This window comes from Bos taurus, chromosome 15 (genome assembly GCF_002263795.3).
Source record: "Bos taurus isolate L1 Dominette 01449 registration number 42190680 breed Hereford chromosome 15, ARS-UCD2.0, whole genome shotgun sequence".
NCBI classification, from domain to species: Eukaryota; Metazoa; Chordata; class Mammalia; order Artiodactyla; family Bovidae; genus Bos; species Bos taurus.
The window spans coordinates 42,048,854-42,075,493 of NC_037342.1; the positions used below are offsets into that span (position 1 = coordinate 42,048,854).

At 43.6% G+C, this 26,640-nt stretch overlaps 1 protein-coding gene across 8 annotated transcripts in view; it reads left to right on the top strand.

Moving 5' to 3' along the window:
- IRAG1 (inositol 1,4,5-triphosphate receptor associated 1) overlaps window positions 1-26,640 on the top strand; it is a 126,261-nt gene that overhangs the window by 76,487 nt on the left and 23,134 nt on the right. For all 8 annotated transcript variants that reach the window (XM_005215898.5, NM_174392.4, XM_005215900.5 and 5 more), the window contains 5 exons: window positions 6,505-6,628; window positions 15,633-15,663; window positions 18,009-18,149; window positions 18,608-18,739; window positions 21,101-21,242. In XM_005215898.5, the coding sequence (XP_005215955.1) occupies window positions 6,505-6,628; window positions 15,633-15,663; window positions 18,009-18,149; window positions 18,608-18,739; window positions 21,101-21,242 (570 nt within the window). The remainder of the gene's footprint in view (window positions 1-6,504; window positions 6,629-15,632; window positions 15,664-18,008; window positions 18,150-18,607; window positions 18,740-21,100; window positions 21,243-26,640) is intronic.

The following is a 26,640-nucleotide window of genomic DNA, read 5'->3' on the forward strand; positions in this document are numbered from 1 at the left end:
TTTTAGAAAAGGTAGAGGAACCAGAGATAAAATTGCCAACATCCGCTGGATCATGAAAAAGCAAGAGAGTTCCAGAAAAACATCTATTTCTGCTTTATTGACTATGCCAAAGCCTTTGACTGTGTGGATCACAATTAACTGTGGAAAATTCTGAAAGAGATGGGAATACCAGACCACCTGATCTGCCTCTTGAGAAATTTGTATGCAGGTCAGGAAGCAACAGTTAGAACTGGACATGGAACAACAGACTGGCTCCAAATAGGAAAAGGAATACGTCAAGGCTGTATATTGTCACCCTGCTTATTTAACTTATATGCAGAGTACATCATGAGAAATGCTGGACTGGAAAAAACACAAGCTGGAATCAAGATTGCTGAGAGAAATATCAATAACCTCAGATATGCAGATGATACCACCTTTATGCCAGAAAGTGAAGAGGAACTAAAAAGCCTCTTGATGAAAGTGAAAGTGGAGAGTGAAAAAGTTGGCTTAAAGCTCAACATTCAGAAAATGAAGATCATGGCATCCGGTCCCATCACTTTATGGGAAATAGATGGGGAAACAGTGGAAACAGTGTCAGACTTTATTTTTCTGGGCTCCAAAATCACTGCAGATGGTGACTGCAGCCATGAAATTAAAAGACGCTTACTCCTTGGAAGGAAAGTTATGACCAACCTAGATAGAATATTCAAAAGCAAAGACATTACTTTGCCAACAAAGGTCCATCTAGTCAAGGCTATGGTTTTTCCTGTGGTCATGTATGGATGTGAGAGTTGGACTGTGAAGAAGGCTGAGTGCCGAATAATTGATGCTTTTGAACTGTGGTGTTGGAGAAGACTCTTGAGAGTCCCTTGGACTACAAGGTGATCCAACCAGTCCATTCTAAAGGAGATCAGCCCTGGGATTTCTTTGGAAGGAATGATGCTAAAGCTGAACTCCAGTACTTTGGCCACCTCATGTGAAGAGTTGACTCATTGGAAAAGACTCTGATGCTGGGAGGGATTGGGGGCAAGAGGAGAAGGGGATGACAGAGGATGAGATGGCTGGATGGCATCACTGACTCGATGGACGTGAGTCTGAGTGAACTCCGGGAGTTGGTGATGGACAGGGAGGCCTGGCGTGCTGGGATTCATGGGGTCGCAAAGAGTCGGACACGACTGAGCGACTGATCTGATCTGATTCAGCATTGACAAGAAGATTCACAGAAGTAAAATATCCATTAATTTTTTAAAAATTAATCATGTTTATATGATATCTTTGGAAAAAATATGATATAATCTCGACTTTTAATTTCTAACTTCTTTATTAAAGCAGGTCTAAAACCCTAGGAAAAGATTTGTCTTGAAATTTTACCCACAACCCCATAAATTCTTAAAAAGCAACAACTTTTTATTCTCTCCAGTGTATATGTGTTAGTCATTCAGTCATGTCCAATTATTTGCGACTCCATGGACTATAGCCCACCAGACTACTCTGTCCGTGGGATTCTCCAGGCAAGAATACTGGAGTGGGTAGCCATTCCCTCCTCCAGGGGATCTTCCTGACCCAGGGATCAAACTCAGGTCTCCTACACTGCAGGTGGTTCTTTACCATCTGAGCCACCAGGGAAGCCCAATTATTTCTCCTTAATTGGGGTAGCAAATCTGTTTTCAAGCAGTTTATATATAGTTATATTTGTATTTATCTTACTAATACTTCTGAACTTTGTTTTATTTAATAATATATATGTATCTGAAGATTTAAGATTCTGTTACCCCAAAGATTGGGCTTCCCAGGTGACTCAGTGGTAAAGAAACTCCCTGCCCAGGAGGGGATGCAGATTTGATGCCTGGGTCGAGAAGATATCCTGGAGGAGGGAATGGCAACCTACTCCAGTATTCTTGCCTGGAGAATCCTATGGACAGAGGAGCCTGGCATACTACAGTCTGTAGGGTCACAAAGACACCAGACACATTGAAAGACACCAGACACTGTTAAGTGGTATTTGGCCATGAAGTCCAGTCTCCTGAATTTTTGTCTAGTTGCTCTTTCTATTCTCACTGAATCTTTATGTCTAAAATATAATGAATACTCTTCAAAAAAAAAAAAAAAAAAAAAAAACAGCGAGAGGGGAGAAGTAACTGACTGTATACTTAGAATATATTATAAGGCAGTAGTAATTAAAGTGGTACAGTACTTGTCAGAATAAAACAGAATCAAGGGCCCAGAACCAGTCTTTGATACACATTTAAAAAGGATGCAGTGTATGATTATCTAAGCCACAAAGTAACAAGAAATATGAACACTTTTAAAATATCATTGAGGTACTGTTGCTGTTGTCTGTTTGGTCACTAACTCATGTCCAACTCTTTGTGGCCCCATGGACTGTAGCCCCCCAGGCTCCTCTGTCCATGAAATTTCCCAGGCAAGAATACTGGAGTGGGCTGTCATTCCCTTCTCCAGGGGATCTTCCCGACCCAGAGATTGAACATGCCTTCCTGCATTGGCAGGTGGATTCTTTACCACTGAGCCACCAGGGAAGAAAGTCCCTTGAAAGAGAGCTTGGACGGTTATACATTCTGGATCTCTCTTTTCCCCAGATCTTTATAAATGCCCCACTGTATTCAGTCTTGCCAAGAAGTCTTAAGACCAGCTTATTTACAGCACCTCTCAATCCTCACCTTTCCCTGTAGGTGGCTTACTCTTTCTATGAGGGTAGTTGGAGAAGATATATAGATACAGATCTATATAAGATATATCTACATACATAGAAAGAATAAGATTATATATACATGTGTTTTTTTCTGTAGTGGTGTGCTTTTTCAGTCTGCAAATTTGGCTTTTCTCTCCATGGAGGAAATTTTTTCTTCTCTCATGTCTTTGACCCTGTTCTTTGTTGCTTTTGTTTTTCCCCTTCTTCAGAGCCACCATTATCTGGAAATTTCTCATCAGTGTCTTCACTGGAGGTCCATTATTCTGCCTCTCAATACTTTAATCTTTCTTTCCTTTTTTATTCCTTATGCTCATCTCAGTTTCCTCCACTAACTCAACTTGAGGCTTTGTTTTTATTTCTTCATATTTCCAACATATTGGTTAGATCTACGTTTTTAGAATTTCTTGCTTTATTATTTTTGGTCTTCAGTTTTATTTTCTTAGATTGTAATCTTCTTCCATTTTATGCCATCCTCTAATTTCACCTCTGATTCTTTTTTTCGTTTTGAGGGGGAGTTCTAATTTCTCCTAGAGTCAAAGCACTTGTGCCATGCCCTTTACACAAAAATGCATTTTTGACATGTTCTTGCATCTCTGTTTCTATCCTGACATCTGTGGCCTGTGTGTTTCCTTTCTTCTTTCCTTTACACCTTCCTCCCTGCTTTCCTTCCTCTTTTCACTATTTTTGTGTAGTTGCCATGACATTTGTTTTCATTTAATTTATTTTTGATGAGAACATTTGTACTTGAAGTTTCTCTTGACCTAGATATATTGTGTAGATCAATTTTCATTGACTTCTTTCTACCTTTTCTGAGATCTCTGTCCTCCTGGCTGCGCTGAGTTGAGGACTGGGTGTTTTGTGTCTGCTTGGTCACTGCCTGGAGAATGGGGAAAAGAGGAAGTTCAGATGGAGCTGTGGGTAGTGGTGGTTGCGGGTTGGTTTCTGCTCTTTTTCTATAATTTTGTTTGTACCGTAGCACTTGAATTTATGACACCGAAGTTGGGGTATATCTTATTCCCTTGGGTGGCCAGTAGTAAGGCATGGATTATTTCACCAATTCAGAGTAGAATTATAGGGACAATCTGCCCAGATGTTTGTTTTCCACACTTGACCCATCCATTGCCAGCAGCCACTCTCACTCTTCTGCCAGAGAAAGGAAGGAAAAGACAGGCAAAATTCAAAGAGTTTGGCCACTCTGCTATTTCTCAGAAGTGCAGGATGGGTGGGTTGATTTTCAGCTGGGGTTTTCCATGTGTCTTCTGCCACTCACTCCATCAGTGGGACTTGTTTGATTTATTTTCTCATGTATCTTCCTTTCTGGTAAATCCCTTTATATTGTTTGAGATTATCAGCTGGTAGAATACCATGCTGTCATTCTGCTTTTCCTTTCTTTTCCTCGCCTCCTCAGTATGAAAAACAAACAGCCGCACAGGCAATTTTTCATCTTCTTGGAGTGTTGTTTGGTGGTGTGGAGATCTTTCTACTCCAGAGAAACTTTCTGAACACCTCTTCATCTGCCCACTCACCCCTTGGTCCTGTTCTCTTCTGGCTCTGTAGTCACAAAAGTGACTACAAGAGTTTATCACAACCTTACCACTACCTCTGATATCTTCCTCTCAGGACTGATTCTTTGAGGGAGGAAGAAAGGGTTAACAAGGTTGGGAGCTCTACATTTATTTCTAGGAAATTTTTTCTCTGACCATTATTTTTAAAGATTATTATCATTTCCTGTATTGAGAGTTGTGATATATTTTTAGTTGACTTAAAAATTTTGTGTTGGCATTGTTGTCAGTTTGGTTGCAATCAGGAGGGTGGCTGGTTCTGAGAGCCACTTGTTCTAGGACCACCATTTTAAAAAATAATATTTACTTATTTATTTGGCTGTGTCAGTTCTTAGTTGCAGCATGCAGGATCTTTGATCTTCACTATGGCATGTGAGATCTTTAGTTGACGCGTGTGGGGTCTCTTTCCCTGATCAGGGATCGAACCTGGGACCCCTGCATTGGAAACCCAGAGTCTTAGCCACTGGACCACCAGGGAAATCCCATGGGATCACTCTTAAGACAGCCATTTTAATGGGTGGGGTTCTACCTAGGGGACTTTTCCAGGCAAAAAACCCCCTCATATGACTTCACTATGATGATTAGACCTTGTATAATTCTATCAATCCTACAGATTTCCTCAGGAGCCCAGTTCTTCATTATCTCTCTGCTGGGTGAAGTGGGGATACATAAAGGCAGAGTGAGGCCAAAGGCACCACAAGGTTTGCCCTCTGTCACGTGGAAATGTCAGAGAGCAGTGCCAGGGCAGAACTCAAGAGGTGACAGGTAGCTAAGAGAAGTAGCTACCTGATATGAGTAGAATCTCAGATCCCAAGAAGGATTGCTGGCTGCCGTGGCTCTGATAGATGGTTCTCCAGACTTTGCTGGATGCCTTGAGGGCCAGGAACATCATCAACACTGTTCAGTTGTTGGAAGGATCTAAGTATGTAAACATTCTTCACCTAGAGCCAAAGTATACCTAATCATCTCACCACGTGATCTCACTTGAGGAGGCTTCTAATTCATGACTCCCAATCTTAGCTCCATTTAGCTGGCTACCACAACCTTGCCCACAGTCCTGATCGCAGGCCTTGACTATAGTTCTAGAAATCTGCTGGGCCCAAATCCATGAAAGATGGTAAGGGATGGATAACTATAAAGTCCTGCAATGGAAAGTAAGCATTGTATGAGACATAGATATTTGATTTAGCTCAAGTAAAAGAGATTTGAGACTTTTAATTTGAAGTGTGCTATGAGCCCATAGGGCACAGCAAGTCTATGCCAAATGAATAACTGAGGTCAATGCAAAGGACATTGCCAACATGCTCCAGAGATAAGAGTTTGATGGAGGACATTGGAGCCTCTGGGGTAGCAACAACCAGAATGTAGGGGCATGGGATGTATCTAGAGGCCACGCTGAACAGTTGGGAAAATGGAGAAAGGAAGCTTTGGAGCTGTCTGTGAACATGAGAAAAATTTGTGGCAAAGAGAACACTTGGCTTATTGTTTCTGCCTTCAGAGCACAGACCAAGGAAGGTTAGGAGATATTTGGGGGAAAAAAAATTTTTTATTGGTCCTGAGGCAACTCAGGACAACTAACTCAGAGGCAACTATTTCAGAGGTCCACAAAAGATCAAAGATCTAATGACCTTAGCTTTACTCTGGAAAAACCCTGTTTCTACTCCTATCTGTGGGAATATGGAAGCAAATTCTTATTTCTAAGTGGGACACAGATGATAGAATTCACTTGAGGAAGATTAGTTGGGCAGCCAGCCTCCTGAGAAGTCTGCCAAAGAGAGGGGACTTTTCTAAACATTATAGCCTACGAGCCAACCAGCTTCCAATTGCCAAAAACCAATCTCAGACCCCAGACAAAGGAGACTGCTTGGTACTGTGGGGAGCGGTGGGAAGAACAGAGAACTTGGTGCAGATAAAACTGTTTATAGTCCATGCCATTTACCAGTTCTGTGACTGTAAGCAAGTTACTGGGTTGGTCAAAGGGTTTGTTTGGATATACCCAAATGAACTTTTTGGCCAACACAATATTAATCTTGCTGAGTCTTGGTTTACCCTCCTGTAAAATGGGATGATTAAAGTCTAGCTCATTGGATTATTGCGAGGATAAAATAACAATCATGAAGCCCCTGGCATATAACCAAGCTCTAATAAATGTTAAAGTTCTTCCTTACCCCCTGAAGCAAATTGCCAAGAATATTACTGTGATTTCAAACAGACATTTTATAAGTTAAATACTTTTTTCTGTTTTTCCAGGACACCCTTCTGAACTCTCCTCAGCTATTGAGGAAGAAGAGTCAAAGGGCGGGCTGGATGTCATGCCCAATATTTCTGATGTGCTGCTTCGCAAACTGCGGGTCCACAAGTCCCTCCCTGGAAGGTAAAATCAGGGCGTGGGCTGCACAAGAGCCCACACTGGGGGGCCCCTGTGTTCGATTCTGGATGGAACACAAGAGCACCAGACTTGAGCTTTGACCCCAGAAAGGCCAAAGTCCAATAGTCCAGGCAGGGCTAATGCACCCAAAACAAAGGGAATAATAAAGGGCCACGTGAGGTGGTTCCAACTCAGCAAGTAAGGTTCATAAGTGATGCAAACAACGCCATCGAGAAAGTGAAGAGACAAACCACAGAACAGGAGGAAATATTTGCAAAGCATGTATATGATAAGGGGTTTCTTTCTATAATATATAAAGAACTTATAATTCAATAACACAACATTTGTTAAATTTTAAAAATAATTTAAAATTTTTTATTGAAATATAGTTGTACAATATTATATAAGTTACATATATACAGTATAATGACTCACAATTTAAAAAGGTTGTACTTCATTTATAGTCATCATAAAATACTGACTATATTCCCTGTTTTTGTACAATATATCTTTACAGCCTTTTTTTTTTTTTTTAACTATAGTTTGTACCTCTTAATCCCATATTCCTATATTGCCCTTCTTCCTTCCTCTTTCCCTCTCCCCTACTGGTAACCCATATCTGTAAGTCTGTTTCTTTTTTGTTGTATTTACTAGCTTGATGTACTTTTTCAGATTCCACAAAAGTGAGATCATAAAATGTTTGTCTTTCTCTGTCTGACTTATTTTACCTAGCATGATGCCCTCCGAGTCCATCCGTATTGCTGCAAATGGCAAAATTTCAATTTCATTTTTTATGGCTGAGTAGTATTGACAACTAATATCTTTAAGTGGACAGAAGATTTAAATAGACATTTCTTCAAAGAATGTGTATGAGGGGTCAATGAACACATGAAAGTATGCTCAGCATCATTAGTCATTCAGTTCAGTCGCTTAGTCATATTTGACTCTCTCTGATCGCATGGACTGCAGCACACCAGGCTTCCCTGTCCATCACTAACTCCCGGAGCTTGCCCAAACTCATGTCCATCAAGTCGACGATGCCATCCAACCATCGCATCCTCTGTCATCCCCTCCTCATCCTGCCTTCAATCTTTCCCAGCTTCAGGGTCTTTTCAAATGAGTCAGCTCTTCGCATCAAGTGACCAAAATATTGGAGCTTTAGCATCAGTCCTTCCAATGAATATTCAGGACTGATTTCCTTTAGGATGGACTGGTTGGATTTCTTTGCAGTCCAAGGGACTCTCAAGAGTCTTCTCCAACACCACAGTTCAAAAGCATCAATTCTTTGACGCTCAGCTTTCTTTATGGTCCAACTCTCACATCCATACATGACTGCTGGAAAAAATATAGCCTTGACTAGATGGACTTTTGTTGGTAAAGTAATGTCTCTGCTTTTTAGTATGCTGTCTAGGTTTGTCATAGTTTTTCTTCCAGGGAGCAAGCATCTTTTAATTTCATGGCTGCAGTCACCATCTGCACTGATTTTGGAGACCAAGAAAATAGTCTGTCAGTCTTTCCATTGTTTCCCCATCTATTTGCCATGAAGTGATGGGACCAGACACCATGATCTTAGTTTTCTGAATGTTGAGTTTTAAGCCAGCTTTTTCACTCTCCTCTTTCACTTTCATCAAGAGCCTTTTTAGTTCCTCTTCGCTTTCTGCCATAAGGGTGGTATCATCTGCATTATCTGAGGTTGTTGCTTTCTCTCCCAGCAGTCTTGATTTCAGCTTGTGCTTTATCCAGTCTGGCATTTTGCATGATTTACTCTGCATATAAGTTAAATAAGTAGGTAGACAATACACAGCCTTGACGTACTCCTTTCCCAATTTGGAACCAGTCCGTCGTTCCATGTTCTGGTTCTAACTGTTGCTTCTTGACCTGCACACAGATTTCTCAAGAGGCAGGTAAGGTGGTCTGGTATTCCCATCTCTTAAAGAATTTTACACAGTTTGCTGTGATCCATACAGTCAAAGGTTTTAGTATAGTTAATGAAGCAGAGGTAGATGATTTTCTGAAATTCTCTTGCTTTTTCTATGATCCAACGGATGTTGGCAATTTGATCTCTGGTTCCTCTGCCTTTACTAAATCCAACTTGAACACCTGGAATTTCTCAATTCAAGTACTGTTGAAGCCTAGCTTGGAGAATTTTGAGCATTACTTTGCTAACGTGTGAAATGAGTACAATTGTGTGGTAGTTTGAACATTGCTTGGCATTGCCTTTCTTTGGGATTGAAATGAAAACTAATCTTTTCCAGTCTTGTGGCCACTGCTGAGTTTTCCAAATTTGCTGGCATGTTGAGTGCAGCACTTTCACACCATCATCTCTGAGGATTTGAAATAGCTCAGCTGGAATTCCATCACCTCCACTAGCTTTCTTTGTAGTGATGCTCCCTAAGGCCTACTTGACTTCACATTCCAGGATGTCTGGTTCTAGGTGAGTGAGCACACCATCGTGGTTATCTGGGTCATTAAGATCTTTTTTGTATAGGTCTTCTGTGTATTCTTGCCACCTGTTCTCAATATCTTCTGCTTCTGTTAGGTCCATACTGTTCTTTCCTTTATTGTGCCCATCTTTACATAAAATGTTCCCCTTGTATCTCTAATTTTCTTAAAGAGATCTCTAGTCTTTCCCATTCTATTGTTTTCCTCTATTTCTTTGCATTGATCACTGAGGAAGGCTTTCTCATCTCTCCTTGCTGTTCTTTGGAACTCTGCATTCAGATGGATATATCTTTCCTTTTCTCCTTTGCCTTTTGTTTCTCTTCTTTTCTCAGCTATTTGTAAGGCCTCCTCAGACAATGATTTTGCATTTTTTGTACTTCTTGTTGGGGATGGTTTTGATCACCACCTCCTGTACAGTGTTCTGAACCTTGGTCCATAGTTCTTCAGGCACTCTATGTATCAGATCTAATCCCTTGAATCTATTTGTCACTTCCACTGTATAATTGTAGGGATTTGATTTAGGTCATACCTGAATGGTCTACTGGTTTTCTGTACTTCAGTTTCAAGCCTGAATTTTGCAATAAGGAGTTCATGATCTGAGCCACAGTCAGCTCCTGGTCTTGTTTTTGCTGACTGTGGAGAGCTTCTCCATCTTTGGTTACAGAGAATATAATCGATATGATTTCAGTATTGACCATCTGGTGATGTCCATGTGTAGAGTCGTCTCTTGTGTTGTTGGAAGAGGGTGTTTGCTGTGATCAGGCAAAACTCTGTCAGCCTTTGCCTTACTTCATTTTGTATTCCAAGGCCAAACTTTCTTGTTATTCCAGGTACCTCTTGACTTCCTACTTTTGCATTCCAGTCCCCTATGATAAAAAGGACATCTTTTTCTGGTGTTAGTTCTAGAAGGTCTTGTAGGTCTTCTGCAGGGAGCGAGCTCCGCCTCTGGCAAAGGTCATGAGGAAGGAGGCTTGGCATACGCAAAGGCGGGATCAAGCCTCAGGAGTCTCCCTGGAAATTCTCGAGCAATCTACCCCCAAAACCAGAGTCTGCCTACTTTCTGCTTTGTGCTTTCACCTACACCTCTGACTTTACGGGGGGCTGTCCCCCACTACCTCTCTGAAAAAAGTTAGCTTACAGCTCCAGTTAATAATTCCTGGGTGTGACAGTGTTTAACCTACAAACTCCTTTGGAAATCCTCTAGCCTGCCTGAATAGGTTTTTCCGGCCACATGTGATTGTTCAGAGCCTCCCAACTGTGAGAGGCAGGAGATGTTCTAAACTGTCTAAACATAGATTCTTTTGAGTAGTTAAAAGACTGATTAGAAATTGTATTGGTGAAGGGATTTTCACTTGTTGGGCCAATGTTTGCTGCTAAATTTCCATATCCCTTACCTGCTGTGTCCCTGGCAGTGTATTGATTCATATAATTGGTGTAAGTAGTAGCTTTAATGTTTGTAACCTGGGACCCTTGAGTTAATTCTTTTTCTTGTTATAGCCCACCACACCTTTGCTCTGTAGGAATGCAACTTTATCTAATGCTTTTGGAGGGTGGCTCCTGACCAATCACCTTTAGAGAAAAATAAGTTTTCTGAAGAAAAGGTCTTAAAATGTTAACAGGCCTCCGGGCCAGAAGATGATGCAAATCACCTAAGCTTTTGCATATGATAAGTTTGCAGGAAGAAAGCCTGGTTTGCTGCAAGACTCTACCCCTTCCCCCATTATCCTCTGTGCATAACTTAAGGTATAAAAACTACTTTGGAAAATAAAGTGCGGGCCTTGTTCACCGAAACTTGGTCTCACCATGTCGTTCTTTCTCTTACCTTCTGGCTGAATTATTCAGCCTCTCTTCTCCACTGAATTTCCTCACTGAGCTATCCTTATTTCAGCCTCTTTTCTTCACTGAATTTTCCTACTGAGCTATCCTCATTCTATTACTCTTTATATCCTTAATTAACATTTAATTAAGCAATTGTTTCCTGATCTTCGCCTACGCCGTCTCTCCTTCGAATACCCTGGATCAGCCGGGGCTGGTCCCCGGCAGTCTTCATAGAACCTTTCAACTTCAGCTTCTTCAGCATTAGTGGTTGGGGCATAGACTTAGATCACGGTGATATTGAAAGGTTTGCCCTGGAAACAGATCATTCTGTCATTTTTGAGATTGTACCCAAGTACTGCATTTAGGACTCTTTTGTTGCCTATGAGGGCTGCTCCATTTCTTCCAAGGGATTCTTGCCCACGGTAGTAGATATAATGATCTTCTGAATTAAATTCGCCCATTTCAGTCCATTTTAGTCGACTGATTCCTAAAATATTGATGTTCACTCTTGCCATCTCCTGTTTGACCACTTCCAATTTACCTTGATTCATGGACCTAACATTCCAGGTTCCTATGCAATATTGTTCCTTACAGCATCTGACTTTGCTTCCATCACCAATCACAACCACAACTGGGTGTTGTTTTTGCTTTGGCTCAGCCTCTTCATTCTTTCTGGAGTTATTTCTCCACTCTTCTCCAGTAGCATATTGGGCACCTACCAACCTGAGGAGTTCATCTTTCAGCGTCATACCTTATTTGACGTTTCACAATGCTAATAGGGTTCTCAAGGTAAGAATACTGACGTTGTTTGCCATTCCCTTCCCCCCGTGGACCACGTCTTGTCAGAACTCTCCGCCATGACCCGTCCGTCTTGGGTGGCCCTACATAGTTTCATGGCTCATAGTTTCATTAAGTTAGACAAGGCTGTGATCCAAGTGATCAGTTTGGTTAGTTTTCTATAACTGCAGTTTCCATTCTGTCTGTCTCTGATGGATAAGGATAAGAGGTTTGTGGAAACTTCCTGATGGTAGGGACTGGCTGTGGGGGAATCCTGGTCTTGCTCTGATGGGAAGGGCCATACTAAGTAAATCTTTAACCCAATTTTCTGTTGATGGGTGGGGCTGTGTTCTCTCCCTGTAGTTTGGCCTGAGGCCAAACCAGGATTGGGGGTCCTCCTTCAAAAGGACTTATGCCAGGACTGTTGTATTCAGTGCCCCGACCCCACGGAAGGCCACTATCTACCCATGCCTCCAATGGAGACTCCTGGACACTCATAGGCAAGTCTGGCTCAGTCTCTTGTGGGGTCATTGCTCCAGTTTGTGGGTTTGTCTGCTCGGTGGCTCTATGGTGGGGCTCACAAGCCAGGCTTCCCAGGTCTGCTGCTGCCAGAGTCCCTGTCCCCGCAGCAGGCCTCCGCTGACCTGTGCCTCCACAGGAGACACTCATACACTCAAAGGCAAGTCTGGCTCAGTCTCTTGTGGGGTCCCTGGGTCCTGGCATGCACAAGGTTTTGTTTGAGCCCTCTGAGCATCTCTGGAAGGTATGGGCTTTGATTCTAAATGTGGTTTTTCCCCTCCTACCCTTGTCGAGGCTTCTCCTTTGCCCTTGGATGTGGGGTCTTTTTTGGGTAGGCTCCAATATTCTCCTGTCAATGGCTGTTCAGCAGTTAGCTGAAATTTTGGAGTTCTCAGAGGAGAGGATGAGCGCACGTCCTTCTACTCTGCCATCTTTAAGGTGCCTGCCTTTCCTCATCTTTTAGTCATTAGGGAAATGCAAATTCAGATGGTTTATCATGAATAATAACTTCATTGAATGATTTATCATTTATCATAAATGAGATATAATTTTAAATCTCTAGAATAGTTATAATAGAAAACATGTGCTGTGCTATGTTTAGTCGCTCAGTTGTGTCCAACTTTTTGCGACCCCATGGACTGCAGACCTCCAGGCTCCTCTGTCCATGGAGATTTTCCAGGAAAGAATACTGGAGTGGGTTGCCATGCCCTCCTCCGGGGGATTTTCCCAACCCAGGAATCGAACCCAGGTCTCCCATATTGCAGGCCAATTCCTTACGGACTGTGCCACCAGGGAAGCCCAATAAAAAGTTGGGCAATAGCAAATGTTGGTGAGGATGTGGAAGAATTGAAATTCTCAGTAAAATGGTACAGCCAATTTGAATAACAATTCCTTGAAAAGTTAAACGTACAGTTATCATCAGTTCAGTTCATTCACTCAGTCGTGTCCGACTCTTTGCGACCCCATAAATTGCAGCACACCAGGCCTCCCTGTCCATCACCAACTCCCGGAGTTCACCCAAACTCATGTCCATTGAGTCAGTGATGCCATCCAGCCATCTCATCCTCTGTTGTCCCCTTCTCCTCCTGCCCCCAATCCCTCCCAGCCTCAGAGTCTTTTCCAATGAGTCAACTCTTCGCATGAGGTGGCCAAAGTAGCCCAGCAATTCCACTCCTATATATATAGCAGAGATGAAAATATGTGCCCACACAAAAACTGGAATGTGAATGTTCAATAACAAGTATTTTTCATAATACCTAAAAATGGAAACAAACCAAATGCCTATCAACTAATAAACAGAGAAGTAAAATCTGATATATCCATAGAATAGAATACTATTCAGCCATAAAAATGAAGTATTTGTATATGCTACCAGGTGGATAAACCTTGAAAACATTATGGTAAGTGAAAGAAGTCAGTCAGTATTGTATGACTCCATTTATATGAGATATCCAGGATAGGGACATCCATAGAGACAAAGGAGATTAGCGGTTGTCTAGGGCTCAGGATGGGGGTTGGGAGAGTGACTGCTAATTGGTTCAGAGTTCCTTTTGGGGATGATTAAAAAGTTCTAAGGTTGACTGTAATGATGTTTGTACAATTCTATGAATTACAAATGTAAGAGAATGAAAAAAAGGGAAGAACAGTAGATGCAAAGGCCGCGGGGCCACATGAGATAAGTGTGTTTGAAGACGAAACAGCCTTCAAGGCTGAGAAAGAGAGTCTGGTAGGGGACAGTTCACAGAGGCCCTTGATTTTATTCTAAGGCCTCTTAAGGCAGTTTGAATTCTGAGGCACACAATGATATCCAAACTGGTCTCCTCATACGTCGCCACCTTTTTGGAGGGTAATGGCTTTGCCCCCTTGCCTGCCGGTGACAGTTCATGAGGTAGAGCACTCTGCTTTGGGAGCTGGCCTTGTCATGCAGTTTCTTTACCTAAACCACACCTCCCTGAGCCCTCAAGGCCTTGTACATTAAAAAAAAAAAAGTTTTCTATAGCAAAAAGAAAAGCAGCCAATGAGTAATCAAGGTTGAAAAATAAGTTTGGTTAATAATTGATGAAAACATGTAATTTTCACATAATGTCCAAACAAAGTCAAGAGTCAAAGGTAAGCTCGATGAGTTTTGTTGCACCATATAAGCAAGACATGCATGCTCTATAGGAGAGTTGAGATTGTTGGCTGGCCCCCAGAGGAAAGGGCCTGACGGATGGGGTTGTGGCAAGAATTGCAAGCATCCAACATCTTTGCAGTTGTTTATCTCATGCTCTGTACTCTGCTGACTGGATGGCCATGGGGTCTTGTTGTCTCATCCTGACAGGAAGGTTCTCATAGTCCCTTGTCAGGGGTGAGAACCAGCCCCTTGCAGAGACTGCTGACCCCTACCTTTGCTCTCAGGGTCTCTCCGCACCCGTCAAAGGGAGGAAGCTGTGTTTCCTGAGAGCCTTATCGATGACACACTGTGTTGCCAAGTCCTGTGACGCCGGTGGGACTCCTCGTCCTCCCCAGCACAGGAAAGGGCCCGTGTGTTGTTTACGTTGTCCAGGTTTCTGAGCTGGGCTAGCTGTAGTCACCAGCCAGAGCGGTGTCCGCGCGAGCGTGCAGAGTGGAGGGTGCTTGCTGGGGAAACCACGCCCTCTGCACCAGCTGGGACTCTCTCTCCTGATCTGATTCCAGCCATCAGAGGAGGCCCTTGGTAGGGAGAAGAGCTCTGGCCACTCTTTCCTGCCATTCATTCTCTGGCTCACATGCGCCCTCATCACAGTCCTCAGGGGCAAGAGAAGGGCCAGGCTTTACAGACCTGAGCAGCCCCGGAAAGATGACAATGGATGTTCAGATGTATACAACTCATAAATTATATAGCTTGTGTATTCTCTCATTAAGACTTCACAACACGCCTGTTAGTCATAGTAATAATCAACACTCCTGAGTGCCCACCACGTGTAGACATCACATGTATATACACAGATGTACCATACACGTATATACATACATATATGTGCTTGTATACGTATATACACATAAACAACTGTGTAGATGTCACATATGTATGAATATAAGCCCGCATATATATGCATGTATTGTACATATATATTTACATACATACATGTATTCCTTATAAGACTTCTGCAAGATAGATATTATTCCCATTTTATAGATGAGCAAACTTAGATTAAAGAGCTCACCCAAAGTCACCGTTAGTGGAGGCACTTGTAGAGCACTGAGCCCAGAATCTAATATTTTCCAGCACACTTCCTCTGTAGGAGTCAGCGTCCGGGCAGTCTCTCGCAGGTTATAGAACTCACGCAAAGTGCACCCTGCGTCTTCTCCATCTCGCCAGCCCTGCTTACTCCAATTCCTGGAAACACCTGGTCTGCTGGTTGGCCAAAGGTACCTTTGGGTTTATTTCGTGGATTGGACAAAGTTCATTTCTGTGTCTTTTTCTTTTTCACAGTGCCCCTCCACTCACTGAAAAGGAAGTCGAGGTAAGTAATTCTAGTGCTTTATGAAATTGAGTACTTGGGCATGAGTGGCTTTATTCAAAACATTCCCTTCTCCAGCCTCTGCTCCTGACATTTTCACACAAACATGAGAACGAGTGACCATGGAGGAAATATGGGCACTGTGATCAGACCAACTGAACCAGCCATCCCGCCTCCCCCACCCTAGTTAATGAAGATTTTAACAACTTTGGTCAGGGATAAGAAGGTAATTGGCAGTCCCACATTTCTTCAAAGATTGTTTTCTTTAAAAGCATGACTTAAGTACACAAAGTCAGCTGGGAGGCTGCAGAGTGAATCAAATTTATTTTTTAAATTATTAAAATAGGATCAGATTTCATGTTTCAAACTTTGGAAGATGAAGGTGCTTTCCTTCTAAGTGTTTCAGATATAAGGAAGCCAGTTCAGCCATGGTGAGAGACTGTGGGGGCAGCTCTCTCACCTCGACTGATCCCCCCCAGGGCCTCCTCATCTTTGTAGAGACGCTGTCCCACTGGGGGCGGCGAGAGAGCTGAGAGGCATTTCATTCTGGTGAAGGGGTAGATGGACAAAGAGAATGCATCGGAGGGGAGACAGTGAGGACCTCCAACACCAGCAGCAGTTTGTTTCCATGACAATTTTATGTCGATGCTGACAGAAGGAAGGGAGCAGGAACATAGATGATTCCAGAATTTCTTTTCACTTTGGGTTAGGAGGATGGAAGGTTTTACAATCTTATAGCATGGTTTACCCCTGATAACAAGAAAGTGAACATACCCTTCCTGAGACTCAGTGGACCACATAAGCAGAGAGAGAGACAACGTGAAATACTGGCACAGATAGTAACAATTGCCTGGCACACAGACAGGGCACTTACAGCCCGTGACACACACATGTCCATGCTTTCAACTGACCCGCTCATCAGCTCTGAGAAACAGGTAGAGTAGGAAGCAGAACAAAGGAGGAAACTAAGGGATTAAATGACTCATCTGAGATCCCAGACCCAGTGCTTCGCAGAACCAACATTTGGATCCTCGTCTTCTGACTGAATTTAGGGCACTTTATATTGCACTGCCTTTAAAGGGGATAACCCAGGTATAGAGAACAAAACTTTGACCATTACTAATAAACTTGATTGAGGTTTGGGCAGGGCAGAAAATCCCCACCCACTCACATTGGTGGAGATGGCCATGGGTGGTTTGGTTAACAGCGTGCTCCTGTCCTCCGTGTGTTCTGACACAATCCGTGGTCAGCACAGTGAAAGGAGCACGGGCTTTGCAATCAGAGAGTCTGAGGCTGAATCCTGTCTCTGCTACTCCCCTGTGGCTCATTGAGCCAGTTAATGACCTCTCTTGGTGTCCGTCTCTTTACCCATAAAGTGGACACAGCAGTTCCTGACACAGAATGTGGTTGAGGGATGAAATGAGCTAAAGTGCATGAAAGTCCTGGCAGTGCTGGCGCAGAGCAGACGTTTGCTACAGAGAAGATTTCGATGTTGCTCTCATCATCTTATTGAGTAGCTCAGGGTTTTCGGTTCTCCATCTGGAGATGTCTACCCACCGTGGACCATGTTACATGAACCTCAGACGCTCAGGCAGAATCAGCTCACCCGAGGGTGGAAATCTGCTACCACTTGATGCGGGCAAGGCACATGAAGGCCATTGTTTACTTCCTGTGTGGAGTCCATCTGTCTGTCTCTCCTCTCCAGAAGTTTCCTACTAGCCCAGGAATTCCATGTGTGATGAACCCCACCTCTCAAAGTTCATTCATGCAGGCTGCATTTTTGGCATGGAATACTCTTTCCAGAAAACTTCTAACAGAATCATACCTGGTTTTATTTAATCTCCTGGCAGCTTCTAAAAGCTGCTTTCAGGATTTGGTATATTCAGATAAGATGCTGATTGAAATGTGCTTTGGATCAGCAGGCTTACATCTCAAGTAGAGTTTCTTTAAATACAGTAGTTTCATGCGAAACCTCCAAAACTCACGTGCCATAAATCCTAGCATGAATCCACATTGCTTACACAGTCAGCTATGTTGGCCTGAGTTTATCTAAACCCAAATACAGGATGTTATTTTCTTGACATTTAGGAAAAAGCAAAGTGTTACTCTCTTATTGTTTATTAGTAAAATGCGTTTGGTCTTCTGGTCCTGGGAAGGAACTGTACGGACCTATTTCACCATCTTTTGTGCAGTTTGCTCCAAGAAGGGAGAGTTTCACTTGTACTTGGCTGCTTTGGGCGGGCTGATTCCATGAGACGATGTAAATGCTCATGCAAAAAACTCACCGGCAGCCTTGCTCCCTCCAGTACCTCCTCCTAGCGCTTCTTCCACATTCTTGTTCCCAACAGAACGTGTTTGTACAACTGTCCTTGGCCTTTAGAAATGACAGCTACACCCTGGAATCTAGAATTAACCAGGCAGAAAGGGAACGCAACCTGACAGAGGAAAACACAGAGAAGGAACTGGAAAACTTCAAAGCTTCCATTACGGTAATTGCAAAGCCTGACTGGAGAACCCTTGCAGGAGGGACTGTCCCCAGGGACTGGGCCAGGTGTCCTGCTTTTCATAGTCACCAAGAAGAGTCTCATGAAATGAGAAATGAGGCTGAGGCCCTGAGCCAAGCAGAAGCTTCCTCAGAGAGCTGAGACTGAGATCCTGAAGACCTGGTTACCTCAGGGCTGTGTGTAAGGCCTGCGAGCCCTCAGCAGCTTTTCAGGAAGGGGACTGGGTGACCTGGGATGGCAGAGGGAGCACCTTGGGGACAAGAGACCCGGATGTGATTGCCTTCCTCTGGGCTGGCCAGATATATAGCGTCCACACTGGGCTTCTTCAACCCCAGAAACAGCTGCAGCTGGTGGCCTACAGAGGCCCCTCCTCTCGGTCAGGACAGCACAAGTCAAGTCTTGGTCTGCGAGGACCCCAGGTGATGTTCCTTCTCCCTCCCCAGTCCTCAGCTTCCCTCTGGCACCACTGTGAGCACCGGGAGACCTACCAGAAGCTGCTGGAGGACATTGCTGTCCTGCACCGCCTGGCTGCCCGCCTCTCCAGCCGTGCCGAGATGGTGGGGGCCGTCCGCCAGGTGAGCTCTGCTCTGCCTCTTGTAACTGGGGCTGAGTGTAAGCGCTGACAACTGCAGACACCACCAACTGATGCCTTCCTGTGGGCCGGACATCCTATGTCCCCAATTGCGATTGTTTCAGAGTATTTTTGGCAGACCACTAAACTCTTGAGGTGCTCCCCCAGAAAAAACTTTTATGCCAGTGGTTAAGAACCCGCCTGTCAGTGCAGGAGATGTGAGAGATGATGGTTCAGTCCCTGGGTTGCGAAGATCTCCTGAAGGAGGGCATGGCAACCCACTCCAGTATTCTTGCCTGGAGAATCCTAAGGACAGAGGAGCCTGGCAGGCTACAATCCGTGGGGTCACAAAAAGTCAGACACAACTGAAGCAACTTAGCCTGCACGCATGGATACCTACTGCATGGGAACTGCTGCGTGCTACCTTTCTTGGAGATTTCTAATGCTTGTTGGCATAAAGGCTTTGAGAAGTCCTGTATGAAAAATCCTGTTTAACGTTACCTATGTATTTCTCAAATGTATTTGAGTAAAGAACCATCCCTTCCTTCTTTTTTTTCTCCCTATAAAATACCTACTCAATTCCCATGGAATTTAGTGTTTGGCAAAACATGCTTTAGGAAAACCCGCTTTGTTTCATTAATCCTCCCAGTAACCTTGGAAAGATATTCCTCAACAAAAATGTGAAGTCTCAGAAAGGTAATAACACAGTGATGGGCAAACCTGGGATGAAAGCCCAAGTGTGGCTCCCTTGCAGCCACTTTGAAGTCCTGAGTCACACAAGGTACTGCCCCAACCCATCGTGGTGTTGTGGGGCCAGATGGCCCGAGTTTCCATTCTGATTGTACCAGGGTTCACTGTGTGACCTTGGGTCAGTTAACAAGCTCTCTGAGCGCCAGCTGCTCCAAATGTAAAGTGCGGTGTCTGCCGTCCAAGGCTGCTGAGACACTTGTAAAGCCCCTGGATGTTGTTGTCACTGTTGCTGTTGCCATGGATCTGTGTACCATGTGTCCTGCCTCGTGGGTTGCATGACAGGGGTGTTCCTGGGGCCCAGCCCTGGGCGGTTCTCATAGAAAGAAAGAAGAACAAACCACAGGCCTGTCCCACCTATGTCCGTCCAGGGAAAAGTCACCCAACTTTCCTGAGTGGCAGCACCCAGAAAGCTCTTCCAGCTGGGAGCAGCACAGAGGGAGAGCTTTAGGGAAGTGACTGGTCTCGGCTCAGGGCTACGGGGACTTTGTCCAGGGTTTGGTCACTGAGCATGCCCCTCCACAGACAGGCAGGTTGTGGGCTCTCTGAGGGATTGGAGAGGTGTCAGCAGAGAAGACTCTTCACTTTGCACAGTCCTTGTGAACGTGCTTCTCACTCCAGCCTTCAGCCTTCTCCAAGTGGCTTCCTTGTCTCAGTCCTCAGAGTCCTCTCTGGTTCCGATGGACTGGTTCAAGCACTTATCCTCATTTTCCTTGTTGCTCTAGCTGCCACTCATCTTGTTTCCTTTAGACCAGTCTCCATTGGTGGACTGATTATGACACGCCTTTAAGACATTCAGTGGCTCCCCTCTTCCTTCAGAATGAGTCCAAAGCACTCAGTTCAGCTCTAACTCACCTTTTCATCTTGTGAACAAACCCAACCATTTGCTGATTCCTATATAAGCAGGACGACCTGTGCTTTCTTGGCTTTCCAGACAGTTCTGGTATATGCCTATTGCCCCAGCACAATTCCTGATAAGTAAGTGAAAGTGACTCAGTTGTGTCTGACTCTTTGCAACCCCATGGACTATAGCCCGCCCTGCTCCTCTATCCATGGGATTCTCCAGGCAAGAATACTGGAGTGGATTGCTATTTCCTTCTCCAGGGGATCTTCCCAACCCAGGGATTGAAACTGGGTCTCCCGCATTAAAGGCAGATTCTTTACTGTCTGAGCCACCAGGGAAGCCCTCAATTCCTGAAGGCATCCTCTTTACTCTCCAAAGGATTCTGTCTGGAGGGGGAATCCTCACGTTGATACAAGCCTGGTAATGTCCTGCCTCTAGACTTTGGCTCTTGGAGTTCCCTGAATGCGAACTGTCTCTCACGCCCATAGCTACATGCCCAGATGCTGCCCATGCCCTACATCACTTCAGCCTGTTTCATGAAGCCTCCCCCAACCCATTCTTACAGGGAGGACTCTGTTCCTTCTCGTCTCCTGAGGCTTTATGGCTGGGCTTGTTCTTGTTCTCCTCGAGGGCAGGTGCCTGAGCCCCTGTTTCAGCTCACACCCCAGACAGCAAACTCTTAGAGTCATATCACTGTAACCTTTTGAATTCCACAGCCCAGATCCTGGCTCAGAGCAAGGAGGGCTGATGAGCTTTTCCTCTGCGTCCCTGCAGGAAAAACGCATGTCGAAAGCAACAGAAGTGATGATGCAGTATGTGGAGAACCTAAAGAGGACGTATGAGAAGGACCATGCAGAGCTCATGGAGTTTAAAAAACTTGCAAATCAAAATTCGAGCCGCAGCTGTGGCCCCTCTGGTAAGAAACTGGACTCCTGCCCACTGCCCCACCTTGGCCCTGTGATTATGGGTCCCTGATGGATCCAGGCTAGGATCACACCTATGGGGCAGTCCCAGGGCCTATGTCAGGGTGAGCAAGGCTTGCTGCCCCACCCAATGCTGTCCACAGGGGCCTTGCAGCCACTGCTCCCGTGAGCCCCGGGGGCCTGGAACCAGAAAGCATGAACGGCCCCCAAGCAACTCCTGATAAAAATAACCAGAGAAGCTGACTAGTGATGCAGAGCCCTTAGGCTGCAAGAATTTAACCTCCTTTATGAGACTGACTGGTGGCTCAGCTGGTGGAGAGTCCTGGCTGCAATGCAGGAGACCTGGGTTTGATCCCTCTGTTGGGAAGATCCCCTGGAAAAGGGAAAGGCTACCCACTCCAGTATTCTGGCCTGGAGAATTCCATGGACTGTTTCATCCACTGGGTCACAGAGAGTCAGACACGACTGAGCAACTTGCACTTCACATGAGACTGCCAGACCCCAGACCTTAGAGGCTTTGTGCTGTGGGGTCCCCACTTTGGGCAGCACATGCTAAGGAATTTGCATTTTTATTCTGGAAAGCATTAGGGATCCAACCAAAGATTTTAATCAGGGAGTTTCCATCATCATATATAGTTTAGAAGATTCCCTCTGGCAATAGTGTGACAGTTACATCACTGGGATAAAGACAGAGACAGGGAAACCCACGAGCCGGCTATTACAGGAGTCCAGATAGAGGTGGAGTCTGGGCAGTGGGGGTGGAGTGAGAGCCTGGCTAAAGGAGTGACTGCTAAGATAACCAGCAGAACTGTGGGCAAGACAAGTGCTTTAAAGAAAGACTTTTTTTTTTAAGTTCAGGACAGATTGCTATAGAACCACAGAGAGGCGCCACCTTATTTCACTTGATACTGAATTGCAGTGTTTTTTTTTCATCTTTTATTGAAGTGTAGTTAATATACAATGTTGTGTTCATTACTGCTGTACAGCAAAGTGACTCAGTTTACATACATACGCATATACATTCCTTTTCATCTTCTTTTCCACTATGGTTTACCACAGGATTTTGAATGTAGTTCCCTGTGCTATGCAGTAAGAGAGCTGCTATGTTTTAAAGTAAAAATAGGAGTTTTCCAGACTAGAGGGGGAAATGCATCACAGGTGGAGGAAACAGCATGTGCAAAGATGTGGAGGTTGGGGTGAGAAGACTCTGAAACAAACCATCTTCTGTTTGGTTGCGGTGTTGGAGTGGGACAGTGACAGGCTGAAGGTAAGACTTAGACCAGGCCACGTGCCAGGCCTTGAGAACAGTCTGGGTGTTTGCCCCACAGGCAATGAGACACCCGTGAGTTTACTCCAGCGGCCATAGTCAGATCTTATTTTTAGAACATTGCTCTGACTTCAGAGCGGATGATGTATTAGGAGTGGACGTTGAGGAGTGGAGAGATGCGTTTGGAGGCTTTGCCGCAGTCCACGGGGAGGAGGATGGTGCTTTGGGCCAGGATCTGTCCTTGGGAGCTGCCAGGGTTTGAGCTCTGGCTGATGAGGGTGGTGTTAGTAGGAGAAAACAGACCTTTTAGTGACAGGAATCCCTATGGAATGCAAACATCCGTATTACCAAGAGCAGGAGGAGGGAAAGTATAACAGATGGAGAAACCTTTATAAACAGGAGGTTTCACAAGTTTCCTGGGGAATATCAGTGATACTTCCCAGAGTCCGAAGGCAGCACACACTCACTCCAGACCGTCTGTTTTGGATCTTGGCAGCAAGGCTCCTGACCCACATGCATCTGGGCCTCTAACAAACATCTCTCTGTCAGAGTTGGAAGTTGGAGAAGCTGCCACCAAAGAAATCCTAACACGCAGGCTCTTGCACTGTTGTCCAGCAAGGTGCAGGGTCTCTTGCGTACCACGGAAGTTGGAGAAGCTGCCACCAAAGAAATCCTAACACGCAGGCTCTTGCATTGTTGTCCAGCAAGGTGCAGGGTCTCTTGCGTACCACCTTACCCACAATTTGTAGAATGAGCACAGTTGCCCATGAGTCTCATCCATTAGTTCTACAGACATTAACTGAGCACTGAGATGTGTGCCATGTGATACTGGACTAGAGAGGAGAAGGGTAGCCTGTGCCTGACCCAAGAGAGCTCCCAACCTGTGGTGAGGGCAGGGCAGGGAAAGTGGTGCCGTGACAGAAGCAAGCAGACTTTACGGGGCGCATGGCAGAGGCCCACGTTCAGCCTGGGGACACAAGAAAGTGCTTGCATTAAGACGGGAGGTAGCTGAGTGTTGAATGGTGAATGTGTGGTTTTCACAATCTGGTTCCACTCCACTGTTTTTCCAAGCTACACTTCAGTTTGGGCTGGTACAGAGGGGCCAGACGTGCCCGAGACCATTCCCTGATGGTGCTTGTTCCTTAAGCTTTTATATGACTTCTTTGTTACATATGTAATCTTTCTCTATGCCTGAGACTCTGAAGACTACAGGGCAAGAAAAATATCTCTGATTTCAAGAAAGGTGATACACATTCAAAAGAAAAATATAACATCTATTTTTTTCTGAATGTGAAACATGTCAGTTGTCTGCATTTTGGATTAAGGTAGATTTCCAGAAGTATAAATACTGGCTCAGGGGAAAGGAATATTTATAAGGCTCTTAAAGCAAATTATTTCCAAATAACCCATTGATATCTCCATTTAATGGGTAACAGTAATGCTCAATTTATCATACCATGGACAATCCTGTCTTTTTTTTTTTTTCTTTTTAAAAGTATTTTTGACTTTGAACCAATATTGTACCTCTTCTCATAGTTTTAATTTGTATTGCTTGACATTCATTTTCAAATGTTTGTTGGGCCTTCGTATTTCTACTTGTGTAAATTCTTTAATTCTTTGCCCCTCTTATGAGATTGGTATTTTATTAATTGCATTAACTTTTCATATACAAAGAATATTTTCTGGTACTGCTATTTTGGCTGACTAGAAAACTTGAAAATCCTTTGACTACAAATACTTAGAAATTTCTGCTGGATAAAGTGAATCAAACATTACCCAAAAGGAATAGCTGAATCCACAAGAAATACTCAGATACTAGAAAAGAAAAGAGAACTGAAACCAAGCTGACCCTGCAGTTTCCTTGAGGATAAGAGTCAGCCTCAGCTATCTGGACTCTGGGCTTTTGCACTCACGTGCAATCTGAGATGAGGCCTCAGAGACCCCATGGCAGGGAGCTGACTCTGAGCCTCCTATACAAAGTGAAGACTTTCCAAGGACTGCATCTTTGAAACAATCACCAAGTCACAATGGAACAAATCAAGGAAGTTTATCTGCTTCACCCTGGACTCTGATAGGAAAAAAACTTTCTCCTTCCTCATAGGAAAACTGCAAACCCACAAAGTACATGCTATAATAGAAGAGATGATGCAATATGCAGAGATTCTGAAAAGAACATCACAATGGTGCTGCTAGGAACACTATTGGAAATAAATATAAACCACTCTGGAGAGACACACCCTGTGCCCAGGAGACAAAGAATCCTCTAAATAAAACTTCACAGGAGATGAGTTGACAATATAAAATTATAAAATAAAACAGTCTACCATCAGTGAGAATCATCAGACACCCAAACAATAGGACTGTATCCTAAACACAGCAGATAATAAAGCAATCTTAAAATTTTTTTCAAGTTGTGTATAAAATTAGAGGCATAAAAGAACAAATAAAAAATATGAGAATAAAAATACAATTATAAAAAATATAATCCTAGATATGAGGAATAGAGGCATGAAAATTAAACACTCAGCTGTTTAGGAGTGGTAGTTACTTTTAGTTCAGCTGTTCGGTTGCTCAGTTGTGTACGACTTTTTGGTAGTCGGACCCTTTGGTAGCTCCTATAGTTGAAGCTGTTTCTCAGTATTCTCCTGGACACACTTCTCCATCCCCTTGAAGTTAGGTGAGCAATGTGATTTGGCATTAAATGTCAGTGGCAGGACATGTATCACATTTGAGCTGAGATCCCTAAGACTAGTATGCAGTTTTTCCTGTGTTTCCTTCCACCAGACATTGTAATCATCCCTGCTCCAGAATAGTAGAAGCTCCATCAGCCTGAGTCCTGAGTGAGGAAATGCAGAGCAGAGCCTGTTGCTGACTCATAAGCAGTGTAGCAAAAGCGAGTAATAAATCTTAGTTGTTATAAGCCACTGAGACTTTGTGGTGGTTTATTATTGTAGCATAACCTTGCTTATCCTGATTGGTGTAACATTTATATCAGATTAGGAATAGTTGAGGCAAAAAATTGTTAACCAGAATGCAGATTTGAGGAAGTCACCCACAATGTGGTTCAGAGGGATAAATTAATTTAAAATATGAAAGAAATGTTATAAGATATATGACATGGGATATAAAATAAAAAAAGATTTGAAATACACTTATTAGGATATACATCAGGAGAGAAAATATTCAAAGGAATTTCCCAGGAACTGAGGATTTTTCAGAACTAAAGAAAGACATGAATTGTTGCATTAAGAAAGTACAGAGAATCCCAAGCGAAAGAAAGAAAAACACATCAAAGAGAAACTTTATGGAACCCCAAGGGCAAAATGAAGATCTTAAAAATAACCAGAGAGAGAAGACAGATTATCCACAAAGGAGTGACAATTTCCACAACCAATACCGGTACCAGGAGACAACGAAGTCAAGTGTTGAAAGAGCTGAGAGAAAGTAACTGTTAACCTAGAGCTAATACGACCAACTAAACTGTCATGCAAGCTTAAGGGCTACGGAAAGACATTTTATGACAAAAACTGAGACAGTTTACCTCTCACAGCCCCTTACCAAAAGGACAATTAAAGAATGCACTTAAGGAAAAATAAAATGGAGATCGAAAGAAGGTTGAATGCAAGAAGAGATGGTAATCAGACATTTGTAAACATGTAAGTAAATCTAAACAACTAGCCACTATGTAAAACAGCAGTCACAATAATTTGAGATTACAAAAACCAAGTGAAGTAAAAATATTGAAAAACAGTAAGATTTGAAGGCACGTTCATTGTTTTAAGGACGATTCAGGAAGAATAGAGATCTTGATTCATTTAAATCTAAAGTCAAATAACATGTTAAAAATTTAAGGGGGCACACTAAAGATTACAACTAAAATATATAAATTCCAAATCAATTTAGGGAGGGGGCAGTTAGAATAAATTTGATTTATGAAGCAAGGTAATTAGAAAATACAAAATAAGGTGGTAGAAATATATCAATTGCAAGAAATATAAACAGTTTAGAACTGTTGGTTAATAGAAAACCTCAGATTAGATTAAGAAAATGTGTTTAATTATGTGCTTTTCAAGAGACACACCTAAAGTACATGAATGTGAGAAATAGACAGCCATACAAGCTGA